Source organism: Anabas testudineus, chromosome 3 (genome assembly GCF_900324465.2).
Source record: "Anabas testudineus chromosome 3, fAnaTes1.2, whole genome shotgun sequence".
Classification (NCBI taxonomy): domain Eukaryota; kingdom Metazoa; phylum Chordata; class Actinopteri; order Anabantiformes; family Anabantidae; genus Anabas; species Anabas testudineus.
This window is the reverse complement of record NC_046612.1, coordinates 23,182,083-23,200,964: the sequence shown is the minus strand read 5'-3', so window position 1 is coordinate 23,200,964 and position 18,882 is coordinate 23,182,083. Positions and strand designations below refer to the sequence as shown.

At 42.0% G+C, this 18,882-nt stretch overlaps 1 protein-coding gene across 1 annotated transcript in view; it reads right to left on the bottom strand.

Moving 5' to 3' along the window:
* Positions 1-1,627, bottom strand: part of adamts18 (ADAM metallopeptidase with thrombospondin type 1 motif, 18) — a 45,090-nt gene extending 43,463 nt beyond the window's left edge. The window contains 2 exon segments of the mRNA XM_026378585.1: positions 417-730; positions 1,581-1,627. Of these exon segments, the coding sequence (XP_026234370.1) occupies positions 417-725 (309 nt within the window). The 5' untranslated portion in view covers positions 726-730; positions 1,581-1,627.
* Between the last annotated feature and the right edge of the window lie 17,255 nt (positions 1,628-18,882).

Genomic DNA, 18,882 nt, shown 5'->3' with positions numbered 1-18,882 from the left:
TACACTCATGGGCCATGATGTCATGTTACAGTTCACCCTCTGCAGACAATGATGCATCGAAACGAATAGGCCATTAGAGAAAAGAACGCTTTTAGGATACAGAAAACATTAGTTTGCAGTAGGAATGGAGCACGTTCTACATAGGTGAGGGTCTTTTATTTCTAAAATGTCTGCTAAACTTTTCAGAGACAGAAAAAAAACTGCATTATTAAGGTTTGTGAGGTGATCCAAAATGGTTTGGAAATCTTTCACCGACCCAAGGGATGGTCAGTTTTCTCAATCCTTGTAGAAACCATGTAATCCACTTAAGGCAATAACCATGTAATCAATTTAAGTAAAATACAAAATGAAATAAACGTTTTTCGCATAAAACTTGCAATGCCTCAAGGACTGAGAACTTACTGGCAGACACTTACCAGTCCAGAGCACGTCGATATGGCTGCCGTGGAGGCCGACAGGTTACGGATGAATCCCTGATACAGGCAGTTGTGAAACCCCGCATCATTCATCACCGTGACAATGCCGTCCGAGCCCAGCGTCTGCACGCTAAAGCCCGGGCCGACCACAGAGGACGGACGCAGGTCCAGGTGCATGTCCTGCCCAAAGGCAGAGAGCCGGTAATGCAGGGAAGAGGACAGGGACCTCCTGCTGCGGTGGCTTCGCCTGGTCACATCGTGGGTCAGGTATACTCCCTCAGAGTCCACCTCCACTGGAGTTACAAACATGTAGTCTGAGGACAAGAAGATGGTACATCAATAATGAGAGTTGTCACCTCTGTTCCCAGTAACACTACAAAGCTAATGATGGCTCAGCAGCAAAACCTGGAGAAAGGTTCAGTGCTCAGTTGTTACTTAGAGAACAGCGAGTCGTATGGATCACAGATGGCCTTTAACAGAAGTCATAAAGCTGACATCACACTTCCATGCATGTCAGATGTGGGTCAAAACTTCAGAACCAGAGGTTGTAAAGATAAAATGTTCTGATTTCATGCCGTCGTCATGGTGTTCCAGTAAAATGAAATGCTGAAATGCCTATAGCTTCTCAATACAGGAGAGACACAGAGAGAGCGGGAGAGTTAGAACATTTCCATTAAGTTTCTCACTGGGTCTGTTCCTATTTCTTTCAGCTTTTTCATATCAACAAATAACCTGATTTTTCATATGATCAAGAGACAAAACACCCCAGTGGAGCGTCTCTGGGAGAATCAGCATGTTTTCTTCAGAATCAGAGAAAATCTCCTTTCTTTCTGCAGAAAATCAAAGTATGCAAAACGCCTGAACTGGTTTGAATAGGAGAGAGCAGCCAAGAGGGAATCCCTGAGTGTGCACTGCACTCATTGGTCATGCTTCCATAGCTACAGCAGTACCAGCTCATTGTAAAGTCATATACAGGAGTTACTGAGATTACAACCACTTAAAGGTGGAGAAATAGCACCACATTTTGGCCCTGGAAGTGTAACATTCACAGTTAACTGAACCCACCACTGACATGCGTGTCGCTCTTCCTCACTTTCTCTCTACAAACATGGAATCATTCCAGCTGGGAGAAACATGCACACATGTCGAAAGACAAGCACTCACCATGATTTAATCCGTGGCTGTCGCTGGATGAATAGCTGGCCGAAGCAGTGTGGGAGGTGTGCGAGCAGTAAATGTGCAGCGTCTGCAAAAAGAAAAAAGAAAATCATAAATGAACAGGTAGCAACAGGTTGCAGGCAGCGGGAGGAGTGAAAGCCAAAATGTGATAAATGGAGTTCTACTTGTGAAAAATGACTTGCACTTCTAAGTTCAGTGATGTCAATCACTTGTTTTGCTTTTCACCACAATCAGCAAGGGTGCACACACTACACTGACATCAATCATGTTGCAAAGGCACAAATGCTTGTTTGTGTTTGGGTGTCCACACTGCCACGGTGCATATGTTCAGTCCCAGAGTGAATGCATTTATAATTAAGTACCACATGCCTTGATGATATTCCAGGACAGGAGGGTGGACAATAGCTTGACTGAGGTGCAGCCGACCAGCGGGATGGGTAAAGTCCACATCAGAAGAAAAAGGCAATCCATGATGATGGCATGCAATCTTACACCTCCCCCGTTACCTCCTGAAAGATCGCAAAATTAGACGCAACCGGCGGAAGCGCATAATGCAATATGCACGCATTGTTTAGAGGTTCGGTTCTCTGCTGTGCTGATTCAGGTGAAGTCGGCAGGTTGCAGCAGCCGGTGGTGCGCGCAGACGCGACATGAGTGTGTGTGTTTGGTGTTTGTGTGCGTGTGTGTGTGTGTGTGTGTGTGTGAGAATCAGCGGCAGGTAGCGGTGCTGGGGGATCACCGGGAGGAGCGCTGACTGAGCACTCAGCGTCTCTGTGAGAGTCGGCCTGCAGGATGGAGCACAAGTCAGCGGCCAGCAGCCAATCAGCGCGCAGCATCATTTAGCCACGATGCGTAGATGAAAGAGAAGAAGGAGAGATTATCCACGAGGGACTGCTGCTGCTGCGTTCAGGTGCAGCTCGTGAAAAAACAAAAAAAAGTCACCCACTTGTTTTTACAATTAGTTCTCAAAGTTGTTTCCACAGCAGTGGCAAAAAGAGGGAAATAATAATAATAAAAATAAAAAAAAAAACTTCATGTGATAAATTTAGTTATTCTAGTAAAAAACACAAGTGTAACAGGAAAGCACTAATTTAGATTTAGATTTCTTTGTTCTCTTTTGCTGCCTACAAAATAGCAGCGGTAGAAAGTAACTCAGTGTAAGGACCTTTTTGAGATACTTTTATTTGAGTATTTCCATTTCACGCACCTCCATGCTGCACTACCAGGTGCGTGCAGAACGGGGGCTCAGGTCCCCGCACTTTTCATCAAAGGTGCCCCCCATAACAATAATCTTCTGGGGACTGGCCAGTGTTTTTCCTTTTACTGTCGTCTCAAACATTCAAAAGAAATCAAATGATCAGTTCCATAAAACTAATGCCTGTGGTAGTTCTACATACAGTATATTAATATAAACCATATGTATAACTAACCACAGTCATTCTATCGTGCATATCTATTGTTTCCTCAAGAAAGAAAACACCAGACAGTATAAAAGACATATTTCACTGTATCAAACATAACAAAGGTTGTTTTATTTCTACTGTAACATTAACCCTATCCACCCAAATAGCTCAGTACTGTTAGATTAATATATTCAGCAAAAATAAAGCCTACTGTTTAACCCAATGGTGGCACTATGTGAAGACATTTTATGGTATTACCTAGATACACAGAAGCAAATTACAAGATTGACATTCCTTAGCTCAACAGAAATGTACCCTAGTAAAATGATGCAGTTAACTAGGGTAATTAGCAGTAAGAGCTCTAAGGGTCAGCACTGGGTCTCAAACAACCCAGTAGGTCTTCAGGTGCTCTTTGTTGTAATTACTGGTGAGACCTGAAAGACAGAAGAATTTGAGGCACTTCAAAGTCAGTGGTGTCTTTATTGAATCCTGTCTTAAAGCCAAAATGCATGGTCGCTCGGTCAGGTCGTGTCAGATCCACACATTTGATCACAACATTAGCAATAGCATTTTTTATATTTTGTTTCCCACAACTCTGCCTGACTGTCTACCAAATTTTACATACTGGATATTTCATTTCCTCCAATCTTTTTTGCATTACATATATTTTCTTGTTGTGGTTGGGCTGCACATAAACAACTGGCCCAAAATGCATAAACAAGAAAGGTTGTAGATTCCCTGCATGCTGCTTCAGGCTTCCTATTTAACCGTTCTATGTCATGATCATTTGCAGTCCCCGAAGTATGTCAAATCATATTTGGGGCAGTTTCATCTGCAGCAGTAGAACTATCAGTGAAATGTTTTATAGAGTTACAAATAACATTATGCTTTGATCACATTGTACCAGTGTACAAACATAACAATAGAACAATAAAACAAGAACACATGTGCAAAGGATGTAAAATAAATACAGACCTTTTCATGTAGGCCATGTTGTAAATGTGGTTTGCATGTGTGTAAAAACACACTGTGTGTTACCTGTTACCAACATACATAAAGTTTTCTTTTTGCATGGGATTCCAACATTTCTGATGGCACCTGAAGGCAACAACAAGCTTTACTCAGTTTCTCTCATTGCTCTCATCCTCTCCCACTCCACTCAAGGAGTCTTAAAGGGTGTCTTCATCTATTTGCAACTAGCTTCCCATAGTTCTCTGTATTACAATATGCCTGCAGTTTGTAGTTATTGTAGTACAGATGTTCTAGTCTTGGTCATTCCGCTCCTCCAGAACCAAATGACAGCATCTGAATGAAGGGAACTTGCAATCAATTCAAACTTATGGGAAACTTATGCAAACTCCATACAAACAGGCAGGTGGACCAGTGGATTTAAATTCTAGTACGTCTAACTGTGAGGGAGCAGCATGAACAGCTACACCACTGAGCCACTCAGAGGGGAACCTGAATGCAATTTATATACATGAATGCATAGGGGGCAGGTTTTAGGGACTACAAATGAAACTGTTGTTTAGTAGCTATATAATTAAATCAGCCATGTTAAAGTGACAGGTCGCGTACACTTTACTGGCTCATATTGTTAAAGCATGTTTGCAATCCTTGTCGTTGTGAGGAGGTGGTCCTGCAGTAGCCTCCTCCATCCTGGTGGCTGGCAAACACCTGGATCAGTTGCAAGAATGCACCAACAGACACATAGCTGAACTGTAGAGCCAGCTCACAGATATTCACACTCCGCCGAGCATAATAAGGCTTCTCACAGCTCTTGCCAGCTTTTCTGGCAGGGCACAAAGCCTTAATAACCCCACGACATTCTCATAGGGCTTATGAGTGTCTGCGCTACTTAATCGTGTGTGTAGAGTATACTGACCAAATAGCCCTTTGTGTTTTTTTTAATCATCTAGCTATTAGATTTACAATATTAGAACAGGGAGCTACAGGTACAGGGTAGGGCTCATTATTATAATTAAGCAATGCAAGTCTCTTATCTTATCTTATCTCGTCTTATCTTATCTTATCTATTGGCCATCAAAATTGACATGGGCTGTAAATCAGGAGGTATACATTTGTCCAATATGGCCAAATATCCAAAGGACATGTCTAGTCTCCAATATTTGCAGCCCACTAGAACACCAGCTGTAGCAGGAAAGGGACAACACAGGTATTATTGTCATCCAAATGAGTGGGAGGTATCCGGAAACATGCTACAGGTTGAATCAACAAAAGATGAAGATGACAAAATTGATGCAGTAATACTTGTGTTTGAACACGTGCCCACAACAACTGGATGATTCAAAAGTACCAGCTTGTAAGCATAGGAAAAGCCTTCATTTGGCAAATGAGCCAGCCTCTGTTTTAAAGAGACTTTAAGTAACACAGTAACACAAACTGTTTCTGGATGCATCTCAAAAAGGCTTTGCATTCCACACAGCATGCCAAAACATGCAGCTGACACTATCAAGGCATCTTGGACATTTTGGCAGCAGTGTTGGGGAAGCTCCTAATCAATTATGCATTACTAGCCTAAAACTGAGACACACTACTTTACTAACAGTTCAAGTAGTAAATTGCATCAGACCTGCCCTAACAAAACTTCCACACCCACACACTGCAGCTTCTGTGTTTAACCTGAAAAGTGAAGCGGGACAATTTGGTCGTTTTTTTTAAAGGTGCTCTTCTCCCAGATGGGTGTTGCAGACAGTGCTCTGGTCACCACATGCTGAGGTTATATTATATGTAATTGCATCAAAGAAAGGGGAGTTAAGGCCATCATTGACCACACATAACTGACTAATTGTGGTGTTCATCTCTCAGTCACTGCAATAACCATGAAGCCAGGTTTGGTTTTCAGGACCACTTCTACAATATATAATATACAATACAAGAAAAAGACTGATGTGTTCTTCTATCCTGCAACTGCAGCATAAACTTGAGTCATTCAGCGAGACAAGGGTTACTGAGACCTTAATGGCACCATGAGAACTAACTTCCTTTACAATCTAGAAGAAGTTTTTTTTATGTGCTTTCAATAACTTGAAAATAGTTTCTTTTATCCTCTTCCAGTAGAAGATGTTAAATTATGGAATAAATCTTTCCTTGAGAAAAGATCCTTATAATGATATTATAGCTCGTTGGCTCATTACAGTCTCTGCTTGTCATTAAGATGTAAGATGCAATTTTGGTGGCCCTGTACTTGGCCTAAGTGTTACTGTAAGTGTCAGGGATTTGAGGTTGCTGGGAAAGTTCCTCCACTGTACTTTGGAGGGTAATTACACTGTCATCTGCACAGCATGATGTAGAGTTAGTCAAGAAGCACAACCGTTTTCCGCAGCTTGAAGTGGAGGTCGCTGAGTTATTGTGTAGATATGCTTGTGTTTGACACTCTGGCTAACTACCTGATTACTCTGCTCCGACCCACCTATATGTTTCCTCATCTAGAGCCACACCAAAGCACGATGGTTGGGAAGTGGAAAGACATGTGGGCTGAGGCATTTTCTAATATGGCTGATGTGGTTCTCGTCTTTTGTTTCCTGCTACTTTTCCAGCGCCACCGATCTGCTTCTCTCATCGTGGATGCTTCTCTCTGGAAATGTAGCGTGCATTGTTGGTGGTGTCTGCAGATGTTTTTAAATCTGCATAGCGTTACACCCCAGCACACCGCAGCTTGTTGCACAGTGCCACTGTGTTGAAAGACGATGAGCTTATTTATGGCACTCTAAACCAACTGACTAAAGCCCTTACCGATCTCTTCCTCTCTCTCTCTGCCTTTCTCATATTGTCTCTCCCCCAGTTGGGTTGTTGAATTACCATTGCCTGACAGACCAGTCTGTTGTTTGTTTCCCAAAAGTAATACAACATATATGGTTGCAGCTTGAAATATAAGCAGTTTGTTTTCTGGCCAGGGATGGAAATAGATTGTTAGATTTAGAAACCACACTGAGTTGATATCTATTCCCTGAGCCTTGTGTCCTGGGAACCAAAGTAAAAAGACCCTTTGACAAACAGATGGTATCTCAGAACTAGTAGTCAGCACTCATATACCTACTCAGACATATTTAAACAGACATGGTAACACAACACAACAAAGGCTTTGATAATGCTGTTTTTCTTTTTACCATGGTGGTGAACATTTTTGGAATGACCTGGTTCCTACATGTTCCAGCTTTATCAAATACACTAGTAAGCATTTTAAATTAGTCAGTATATACTAAATAGAAAATTTAAAATTCAGTAACTCGAACCTCTGCCTTTTTGATTCTGTACATTGTTTTGTACATTCACCGACGATGAAGCATATTGACTTTGGCGATCTCCTGACTTGTGCTCTAGCGCCACCATGCAGGCAACATTTTCTAGACATTGACATCTAGATTTTTCTGAACCTTACTAGACATTACTCGGAGGAGCTGTATGTGAGAACATGAACGTCCGAGTCAGGACAACCCCAAACAGACTAGTTCCCCAAGTGAGAACTAGTCTGATAGGGACAAATTCCTGTTGTGTGCTTCATGTGTGAAAGAGAAACTCCAGACACTGTTGGAACCTCATTCTCCACACATCTTCTGGTGTTCATATAGTGGCCAGTCTCCCAGTGACTGATTGTTATGTTATGTCTTCTGTCATCTTGAACTATTTCTACGCATGGCATCTTTAGAATATTTTACTGGATGCCCCTTGTCTCCAGGTTGACCCCAGACCCCACGTTATGAGTGAGTCCTTGGGGCATCCTTAGACCTTAGGACACGGGCTGGGCTGCACTGGCATCACTCAGCAGCACTGGATATTTCAATGTACTGCCACAGAGTTAACCATTGGAGACGTGTTTCCTTAAACGTTGGGTGTAGCACTGGCTGAGAAAGTGGGTGAATTCTGTTTCTAATCAGACGCAGGGCAGTCAGTGAACAGATCACATACAGTCGAACACTTCAGTGAAGCTTTAAGAGAATCAAGCTGTTGCCTCAGGAATATTTTCAGCTGTTCCCCTGATTTATCCCCCTTTAACTTGACTTGTGTTTGTTTGTTTTGCCTGTCATGTGGCACAGCTTTTTCCAACATGGGCTCCAGAAAGTACAACTCCAGTGCCAAATGCTCCTCTTCTTTCCTGCCCTGTCCTCTTGGCCCATATCTGGACTTCATTTCAGACCCTGTAATTTCACTGCTGCTTGTATCTGTGGGACTTTTTGAGAAGTAATTCTGTTTTTCTAGGATTATTTTTGGCTGTGTCAGTGGCTGCCACAGTGGCAGCCATCTGTTTGCCTGTCACTGCTCAATAACCTTGAAATTATAATATAGAATGCAATCAAAGTAGTATGCATAAAGGATTAAAATCTGAGTTAATTTCAATTTTTAAGTTTATTATTGCAGATTATTGATGTTGTAGAATAAGTATTTTGGCAGAGAAAGTCTAGCAAGAGATAAAAAAGACAAGTTAATGAGGAGTGCGTGTTCTTGTTCTTGTGTGTTTCCAGTATTAGTCAGTGTCATTAATATCTATTTCTCAGTAGCTCTTCTGCAGCCAGTCTGTCTGGTGTTTCTCTCTACCCCCCGCCAGCATCAAAGACATGAAATGCTATAGTTTAGCTCACAGATGTTCACAGATGGTCCACCTAGAATTCAGGAAGTGCATCTGTAATATCGGTCATCTACAAAGATGGAGAAAACAGCACAGTTTAGATCATTGAATGAATGATGATTCTCCTCTACTATATTTATTAAATAACCAGTGAATCATGCTAATTGACTGTTTGCTAAACTGTGTCCTGAGACAGCAAGAGACAAACTGGGTCTGCCTGCTCTACAATACACAATACAGTACACCTTCCCACAACATTTATACCACCTGCTGGTTTAAATGTTGCACTGGACAGAGGTCAGCATGGAATAATGGAAAAGATTGAAAGTCAGCCATGATCAATAGGTGTCACTACACACTGTGCATCACTGTTTATATGGGGCCTACATCATCATGACATCTCCTCCTCTGTGGAAACCACCATTGTTCAAAGACAAGGCAGTTGGAACAAAACATCTCACATTTGAAGTCGTCACACCTAAGCCCAGATTTCAATTAATCTAATGTTCATTCCCTGTATTTGTTGACCTAAATATGTCTCTTTTTATTGTTGGTCTTTCACAATAGTGGTTTCTTTGCCGCAATTCAACCACAATGAGTTTATGCTGAGAAGTGTCTGGTTCTGCTACTAGTCTACAATGTAAAAATACACCACAAGGTCAGTGAGTGAGTTATTGTGTCCAAACTTGTTGTCCAGCTAATTAACCTATTGTTTACAGTATTTTTCATTTTATCATTACTTCCAAAGCTAAAATAGAGATAGAGATAAGCACATTGTGAACAAATTACAATTAATTAGTGGACATGAATGCTATTATTGCTAAGCAGCTGTAGTTTTAGAGAGTGATTCTTCAGCCTATATTAATTGAATTAAAATACTTCTACACAACTATACAATGCCTTCTCCATGGATCACCTCTCAGCGATTGTTAGTATTTTAAATGACAACATTAACACACAAAATGAGAAGCCTACGTCTGTCACTTTTAATTAAATACTATGAAACTGAGCAGTAAATCTACAATTGTGAGTGTGAACTGGGTATGTGTTGGTAACAGGCATTTACTGGGGATAATAAATGGACATTGATCTCAAACAAACTAGTTTCTGTGTGTTTGTGTGTATGTATGTATGTATTTATAATGTCTATTATATCAAGTGCACTGTTTTATATCAGTAGATGTATTCATCCATTTGTGCCCAGGGGTGTTATTAGATGTCTCAGGTTTCACATAATGTGACTATAATGACATTAAACATGCATTTCTTGAAACCTTGTATTTTAGAATGTAACATCTAAGGAATATTTACAAAAAAAAAAAAAGAAACAACAGCTATAATCATCTCACACCTCAGGAAGAAGAATTAGATGATTACCCACATGCTCCTTGTATATATATGTTTGCATGTGTGTGTGTGTATGTGTTAGGTGGGATTCCCCTACTTTCACTTTGAAGTCAAGGAGATCATTACATGAAAAAGGAGATGTCATCAGTTGTCAGCCAGGTGCCAGGACTTTCGGGGGAGAGTCAGGGAGACCATTTCCTATCCCATCAGCACCTGGGATTTCTGTCTTTGATGACGTCAAGTGGCCCCGTGCCAGTGGAGGTGCTAACTGCCTGCTGTGTGTGTTTGATGTGTGTTGCTGGGCAGAATCAAAGCCTGTTTTCAGATTACCTGCCATGCTTGAATTCATTCATTGTGAAATGTGTGTGAAGTATCTGTCATACACACTCAAATGAAGACACTTTTATTTGACGTGTATTTGTATTGTGTCTGGTGTTTTATTACCCGAGGAAACAATTGTTTAACGTCAATGCATTGAATATATGTAGAAACCTGCATTATTTTGAGGGTATCGGCCTGTTCCCATATTTCTGGAGACAGTTATCACACAATTAGTCTATTTGGCATTTTATTTGTGCAACATTTGTTGTCAGAAAATGGTTGATACGCAGAATCTGGTCCTAACACAGTGTTGGTGGAGCATATATCTATAATACTTCCGGCTCTGCTATTTGGCTGTGTCCATATATTTGTCTTGTAAAGCACTTTATAACTTTTTTGACAAATGTAATCTAAATAAACTTAACAGTTAGGACTCTATATCTGAATATCTGTATAAAATATGATAGTACTTTTCAGACTGGACCAGAGTGTTGGACCTCTGAACATTTTCCATTTTGTCTGAAGTGTTGGAAGATAATATAGGTAGAAATTCGAGTCAGTCTATAACTTCTGGTTGTCAATTACTCACCAATACTTACATGTAGTGAATTACACATATGCACTGCATCTGAGTCCATTTTAGTCACTTTAACTGCTGACTACAAGAGGGACCAAAGCAAGACCCAACTCTTAATTCTCAGCTTGAAGTTTACACTCATCCATCCCTGGATGAGCTCTACTGCTTGGGTTTGTCCAGTGGCCAAGTATAGGAAGTTTCCAACTGTTGTGACGGCACTGGGCAGAGAGATGACTGGGAGATGTTTTAATACGCTGTTTAATTCCCATTATATACGGTCTGGTGCTGTCCTTGGGTCTCACTGTATGTGTTAGGCTTCCCCTCCCACACACACAAAACACATACTACACTGTCCATTGCCCCTTTTTAGAGAGCTGATGCTGTGTTTTTGCAGAAATTCTCCTTGATCTGTATCAAAGGGGTTCCTAGAGTGGTTATGATGAGGCAGCAGTCCATTAAATCAGCCTACAGGACAGGAGAGGAGAGTTGTTATATTACAGAGAAACAAAACCCCTTATGTCTTCACAGTTTCCCTATAAATTCTAGACAGTTCTAAAATACAAGGCACATTTTGTAAACAGGTTCTGTTATATTGTTATTATTAGAAACTACGATCATTTCACAAAGACAAGGCAGTTGGTAACATCACCTGATATTCACGCAGGTGTTTGCACAGATATTATAACCCGACACTCATCACATTTAAGCTTGATTTATGCTTCTGCATTGGATCTACGCAGCCTTTATGTAGGCGACACAAGGTCCTATTGTGAGCATTCATACACACATTACATTGCCCAAATCCTGGTGCATACATGCACCTGTGGCATAGATTTGACAGAGAAGCACACTTCAAGCTTTACTGCTCTGATTAATATGTGCCCAAACCTTACCCTTACATGCTAATTGTTGCTTTAACTCACATTTGTGTATGTCTATCACTGAGTGATAGTGCTCTGGTTTTTTGCTCCTAATCCAACTGCATATCTGTTTACTGTGTATGGTCAGTTTCTCTATGTGACTGTTTTGTGTACAACAGGCTTTTGAGGACAGCCTGTCAATAATTGCCTATCCTTACCTCCATCTGTACTGAACAGCAGACATTTTCATGGTAAGCACTTTCAGAACTACCCACTCAAGATTGAAGTACATCTGTGCCACCTTCTTAGAAACCATGTACTCCTTTCTTCAGTCGCATTCTTGTTATTGACACTACCACAGTATATAGTACACAAAGCTTCACAAACCCACAAACCACTGGCTGACTCACTGTTTTCCTTTGAAGCTAAAAACCTTCCCAGACATCATTTAAAAAAATAATCTGATGTATATTGTATTTGATATAAAATCTGACCATATTTGATTTACACTGCACTACCTACACCAGTACTGCTTCTCAGATACCAACTCGTGTTTACTTTTGACTCCCCGAGCTCAGACAGACACACACAGAGATATCTACACAAACAGAGGCAGAAACTCTAGCGAGAGGTGACTCAGCGGTGTATTTGGTCAAGTATTGTGTCGGCGATGAGAAGGATGACCGTGAGGCTGAAAGGTATAAACTATGCCAATGAAAGAAAATCCAAGCAGCTGTCAACTCCTCCCATCATCCGCTCTCCGCTGAAAAAAGGGAGCCCTTAATAAACCCTTCGTGGACCAAAATGTTTACAAGGCTGACTATAGGAGTAATCCTTTGATACAGTATCTTAATGCTGCTCAAGACCGAGGCAAGCCTGAGCTGGAGATAAGAGGAGTCAGTGTTGGTGGAAGAACCAGCAGCTGCAGAATCACCGGGGGGAGAGTTTGTCCCAGAAAGTAGAGGTTGACTTGGAACAGTTGACCCGCTCTGTTTATCCATTATTAACTCCAAACCTGTGTACTGTATGTATGAAGGAGAGTATTTACTGTATCTGGATGTGCACATGTCATGTAAGCGGAGCAGCATTACCTCATCCTGTTTCCCCCAGGAACTAGAGGTAAAGAATAACAGAGGGCGTTTGTTTTGAGCCCTGGCAGCCTCAGATACCTGCTTAATGGGTTTACACAGACAAAGAGTTGCAAGCGTCAGGTGACAGACGATAAAAAGAGCTAATGTTTGGTAAAATATCCCAGTCAGCACTATTCCATTCATATCTAGGTCTTTTCAGGACCTCTGGAGCAGACTGCGCTCCGTTTTTCGTCTGTCTCCTGCTAATGGGGCGAGGCACCAGGAACAGCTGACAGCAGAAGCCTTCAGGTACCGGCGCTGCATGGCACAATGCCTGAGCCTCGCTCGCGACAGCGCTGCTTGTGGGAAGTAAACACTGGGCACATAGAAACTGACATCCACCCTAGAGAAAATAAAATAAAACATCTTGCCTTGAGTCAGAAAAGCGTGTCATTAGCCTGTCAGTGTGGAAAGTTTCTGGCCCAACACTTGTCACTCATCTCGATGAGGTGTCTTTTGAACAGTGCGGGTTAATGATAAACTCTGACACTCTCCCAGAGAGATGTTTGGAACACTGTGAGCCTGGATGTAGATCTGAGAGGTTGGCACAGTGTGCTGCAGGAGTGGTTGAGGAAACGTCTGTAGACTTCAGACAAACGTCAACCTGCTCACAGCTGCTGTTCCCTGTGAAGGATGCTCCTACATCATTTAACAGCAAGCTATCAAGCCTGGACTACTAACAAGTTAAACCACACTTTGAAAGGACAGGAACAGGTCTGTCACTGAGTTTAGAATGAGCAAAACTAATACAAGTACATTAACTAGGAAACATGTGCATCAAACCATGTGCAGATCATATGACAGTGGGACATGCACCAAATTGTTCTTAAAAACGTGACATGTTGCAGGATTTGCAAACATTACTGTTGATATCTTATTGAACAAGTCGCAAGAAAGTCTCACTAGGCCTCCTGAAAGCTACTTGCATGTATAACTGGAGAGAATTAACCACCTAGCTGGTTAAAGAGGCCAGATATTCTCATAATGAGTTGGGAAGAAACCAAGGCAACAGTGTCAGGGAACACTGTCCTGACATTGGACACTTGTAGGGTATAAAGGGAGTGCCATGCTGCCTTTTCTGTTAGATGACTGTATATTAAGTCCTCTAGCACTTTGTCTTTCTGCTCCCACTATATTACAATAACAACAACAATTCAGTTGGTCAGAGACATTTTGTGATAAAGTCCCCCCTCCACTTATATTTTAGGGAACTGAAATGTGAGATACTGATGTTTACACTAGCAATAAGTCAACTGTAAGATCTAGGGTCAGTCAAGGAGAGGAGTGGATGATAAGCAAGGCCAGAGGAAGACAGAGGTGCTGAACAGTTACTGGAGTCATCGTTTATAAATCAGCGAGATGTGTGAGGAAGCGAAGCTCTGTCGTCTGCACAGTATCTCCCTGTGGGCTCTAGAAAGCTTTACAGGCAGAAGGGTGTTAATAGCTGAAGACCAGTAAGCCCAAGTGAGACCTTTAGTGGGAACTCTGATCTTTGAAATATAAAACTGAAGATATCTCTACTTCAGAGTCGAGGGCCTTTTGACCTGTACTCCTTAAAACACAGATGACAAGAAACAAAGCAGAAGTGTCCAAAGACAGATTCATGTGTGAGGCTGCTGCTGTAGAACCACATATTGCACATCACATATTGCACATCACATATTGCACATCAGCTGCGTCCTCTTCCAAAGATGTTTCACTTTAGACCAAGGACATGATGGTATTTGTTTTTATGGTAATGTGTGATTTCTAACAGCTGCACTGGGAGATTTCTCAATCTCATGCTGCCCAGCAATACTTCTTATAGTCTTTTGTCTTTATTTGTAGCATCTAATAGCGGTGAAATGAGTGTTTTACAAACTGTCAGAGCTTTATAGAAAATTAAAAGTGATCAGCCACAATTCCAGTTCAGGATCAGGGTGCACTGATTGGAAAAATCACTGGTCGTCAGTAGAGGAAGAATCAATATTTTTTTTATGTTAAAATGTTAAAACATGCACTAGGAGACCTGCAGTTTTGCTTAACGTGTGTTTACTTAATATGTTAATAGAACAGTGGAACATTATGACGACATATGCTAAACACATGACTAGCACTGACAGAACTGACAGAGGCCACAAGCACATGAATCATATTGTGTAAAGTAAGACCTTGAGAAATGATTTTATGGGGTATGCAAACTAATATTACTCACTTTCGAAGGTCAGCACTGGTTTGTGGCGTGATGACTAATTTAAAGTGATCGCTCTTCTGAAGTATAGCGAGCCTGAATGTCCCATTAGAGAAAGAGGAAGATGAAGATGCAGCAAGTAGAACAGAGAATGAGTGAGTGAGAAAGTCCGCCTCAGTGAGTCACTTCAGAGCTGATGGGATAATGAGGTCCGGCCAGGAGCCCCAGACTTGTGGTTCAGTGTTTTCCATCGTGGTACAAACACAACGTGACAACTGGCAGCACTCATCTCTCTCCATCTGGGATGCACCGCCTGCCAACGTCCCTCCTGTCTGCCCTTCCACTCCCCAGCATATCCACACCAAACCCATCTCAGTCAACGTGGCCCAAGGTCTGTTGGCCTGTCATCAGTGCACGACCACTGGCATGGCCTTCCATTCTGGGATTTCCCATAGTCAGCCTTACTGTCCCTTACCCCTATACACCCGTAACTCCGCTCGCTCAGGCCAAGTCAGGCCCTCACACTCCTGGGGGACGTGACAGAGTGCAGTTCTGTAGCTGTGCTGGCTGTGCCGTCATGGCACGTTACAACCGGCTAATTGCTGCTTGCTGTGGCTTCCCTTTGTTACACCATACACACCGATACACCTGATTTGAACTCCGGGATTTAATTAGCATTGACGAACATTGTTTTAAGATCTAATACATAGATCTGTACACTCTGATGCAAGCTCTGCACATAGTTTTCAAATCAAACAAACAAAACCAGACCTTAAAAAAAAAAAAGACAACATGTGTCCTTGGTTCCCAACACACTATCTGGAGAAGATTATGAAATCTGTTTTTACAAATGTGCTTTGTAATGTGTTGCACAGTCTCGATTTGGTTCGGCAATGCGTTTGAAGGTCGCCTGAAGTTGTATATATAAATGTTTATAATTAATCAGAATCCTGACAAGTTGTTGGACTGTGGGAGGAAAAACTCAGACGTTGGGAAACTTGCAAATGTGCCATAGAATGTCCCTCAATGGGACACTGTGCCCCTACAATAAGCACTGGTGTTTAAGTAAAAGTATTTGTCTCTGCAGTTTATGTTAGCCTTATGATAGACACTGTCCTCGGTATACTCAACCTCAACCTCTTTCCCTGCTGAATATGAGAAGTGGTTTATAAAATGGATGAACTACTAATACTAATAAACTCAAACTGCTGCTCCTGGAAGAGAAATGTAGGCCATTTCTCTCTCCATTCTTTATCTTATAAGCTGTAAAACAGAAGCAAAGTAATCAAAATGGGAATGAAACAACTGCTGAGAATGAATGGGAATGGAAATGTTTGGAAAATGGCACTGTCTAATTTCAGAAGCTGGATTCCAACCACCAGGTGATGCTTGCTGCACGGCTCTTACTGTATCGTGTCACAGGAGAAGCAGCATGAGCAGCCGGGCCTCAGGCTGTACTAGTGGTCAGCAGCCACAACCTCTTTCCTCCCCTAGAGAGCGACCGACAGACACAGCGACGGATGGACGACCCAAAATTACAGCTCAACAGGCATTTTGGGGATAAACATCTCTTGTAAAAATACGCCAAGCGGCCAGGAGCAGAAAAACCAGCAGGTTCACCAGGGTGCGACGGGTGGGAGGCACGTTGGCCTGCTGTATTTAGAACTTGTCTTTCTAGGGACAATCTCATCCTCTGACTTCTGCACATGGATCTCAATTTGCGGTTTCGCTAACAGGCCGAGGGTGGAAGGGCAACGCTTTGATGTGTCTATAAATATGTATTGCTTGTTTGTAAAATGCACCACAAAGTAGGAGGGAAGCAGAGAGCATAAGAGAACTTTGAACCACAGGGAGGTAATTTATTTTATGTTATATGCTGTTTCCTGGGCAAACACGACACAGTTCGAGGACTGAAACCTGATGAAAAGTGCTCTGTTAGGGAAAAACCTTTGTAAGAAGTCACTGGGAAAAAACTAGTTCAGCAAGATGATATCTTCGGGGACTGTGAAGTGCTTAGGCTGACAACATCTCTGAATGTAACATGTTTGACAGAACTTTTTTAATCCTTCAAGACTCCTCGCTTGACCTGTGACAACTTCAGATTGGATTTCATGAAAGTGGTCACTTTCTGACTGTGAAAACCCATCAAGTTGAAGTTTGCAGTCAAATGACCTCCACAACCTCTTCCATCTGAACCGGGGCCCTTGTTGTACTTTGTCAGTCCTGGCCCCCTCCAAGGGCCCCATTGTCTGGGCAGAGAAGCTGCAACCCCTCCCCTGTCTCGGGGCTTCCACAACTGGACAATGGGCAAAGACAAACCCCTGACACCCCGTCCTCCAAGGGGACAGCACTGGATTATTGCTGGCAATGTTGACTTTTCTATCTCCTCTCTTCTCATTGCTCTATGTGAGTGCGTGTGTGTGTGTGTGTGTGTGTGTGTGTGTGTGTGTGTGTGTGTGTGTGTGTGTGTGTGTAAGCCAATATTCTTTTCAGTGAAAAGAAAAACACAGAAGGAAATACAGCGAGAGTGAGGAGAGGACAAAGGACGAAGGGCCTCAATGATGAAGTGACCTGAAGAGAGAGGTGAGATCATTTGAAATGGGATTACACACACACACACACACACACACACACACACACACACACACACACACACACACACACACACACACACACACACACACCAGCTTCATTGTCCCTAACCCTACTCCACCTACACAATACAGAGCAGGATATTGCTGCACCATCCAGTCTTTTCACGACATGGTTTCAAGCCTGCTGAGTTAACAAAAGCTAAAGCTCAAGTTTTTTTTTTTTCTTTTTCTCAAAGTACACACAGTTTTCTTAAAGTCGTTACAAAGCAAAGTGAATCAACAGTAGAGAACAGACTGTTTTCTCTACATTTCTAAAATAAACTGAAGTAAAATAAATCTTTCAGCAGGTTCATATGAGACTGTCAGACAGATTTATAAAAAAAGATAATATACAATACACCCACATGTCATCATCATCTCTATGTAGTGAAACAAGCAAAAGATCAGAAGAGACAGAGCAGCACCAGACAACAAGTGTTCGTCATCTCCACCTCTGCGGTGCGGGGAAGCCCCCTCCTCGTCTCTTCTCGCTGGCAGAATTGATCCTGACCTCGAATCTGGGGAGTTTGTCGTCTGATGAAACAAGTTCCAGTGAGTTCCAGTGTTCACTGTGTGCAGTAAATAAAACTATCTTAAAACACTGATACAGCACCTTCTGCATCCCACAGAAGCTCGTCACTAATTTCCTGTTCATATTTAAAAATAAATAGTTTAGACAAATGAAAGGAAAACGAATGCATCACTTACCCTGTCGTGACACACGTGGCGTCCAAAGCGAGCAGATTCAGAGAAGGATGGTGTGAAAAATGAATTGAACTCTCCCCCTCAGTGCCAATTCTACATAATGATGTGATTACAGTGATTTACCATCTAACACGTGGTACTTCTCGCTGTCTGGCACATGTACGTCCAGTTCCTCGTCAACAGGCAGCATTCACACATTGTTTTACTCTCTCGTCATCAGCTGACAGAAATTTAACACTCAGCATTTTTCCCTTCTTGCTTATACAATACATGTGGCACACCAGCAAGGCCAGACCAGCGTTGTTGAAAAGATAAAATGTTAGTTTAAAATGCCGACACTTCCTCACTTTATTGACGATTCGTGGATCTGAGGCTCTGTCGCCCAAATGACCATATTGAACATTCAACAAAAGGAGGTAATTCTAAAGTGAGAGTGGAAAAAAAAGTTGAACCATGGTGCTCCAATTCCACACAGATGGTTGTGTTTATATTCATTCTTGCTGCTTGCCAACGGAGTGGCAAGCAAGACTAAATTGTTTGGGATGACACCTGAC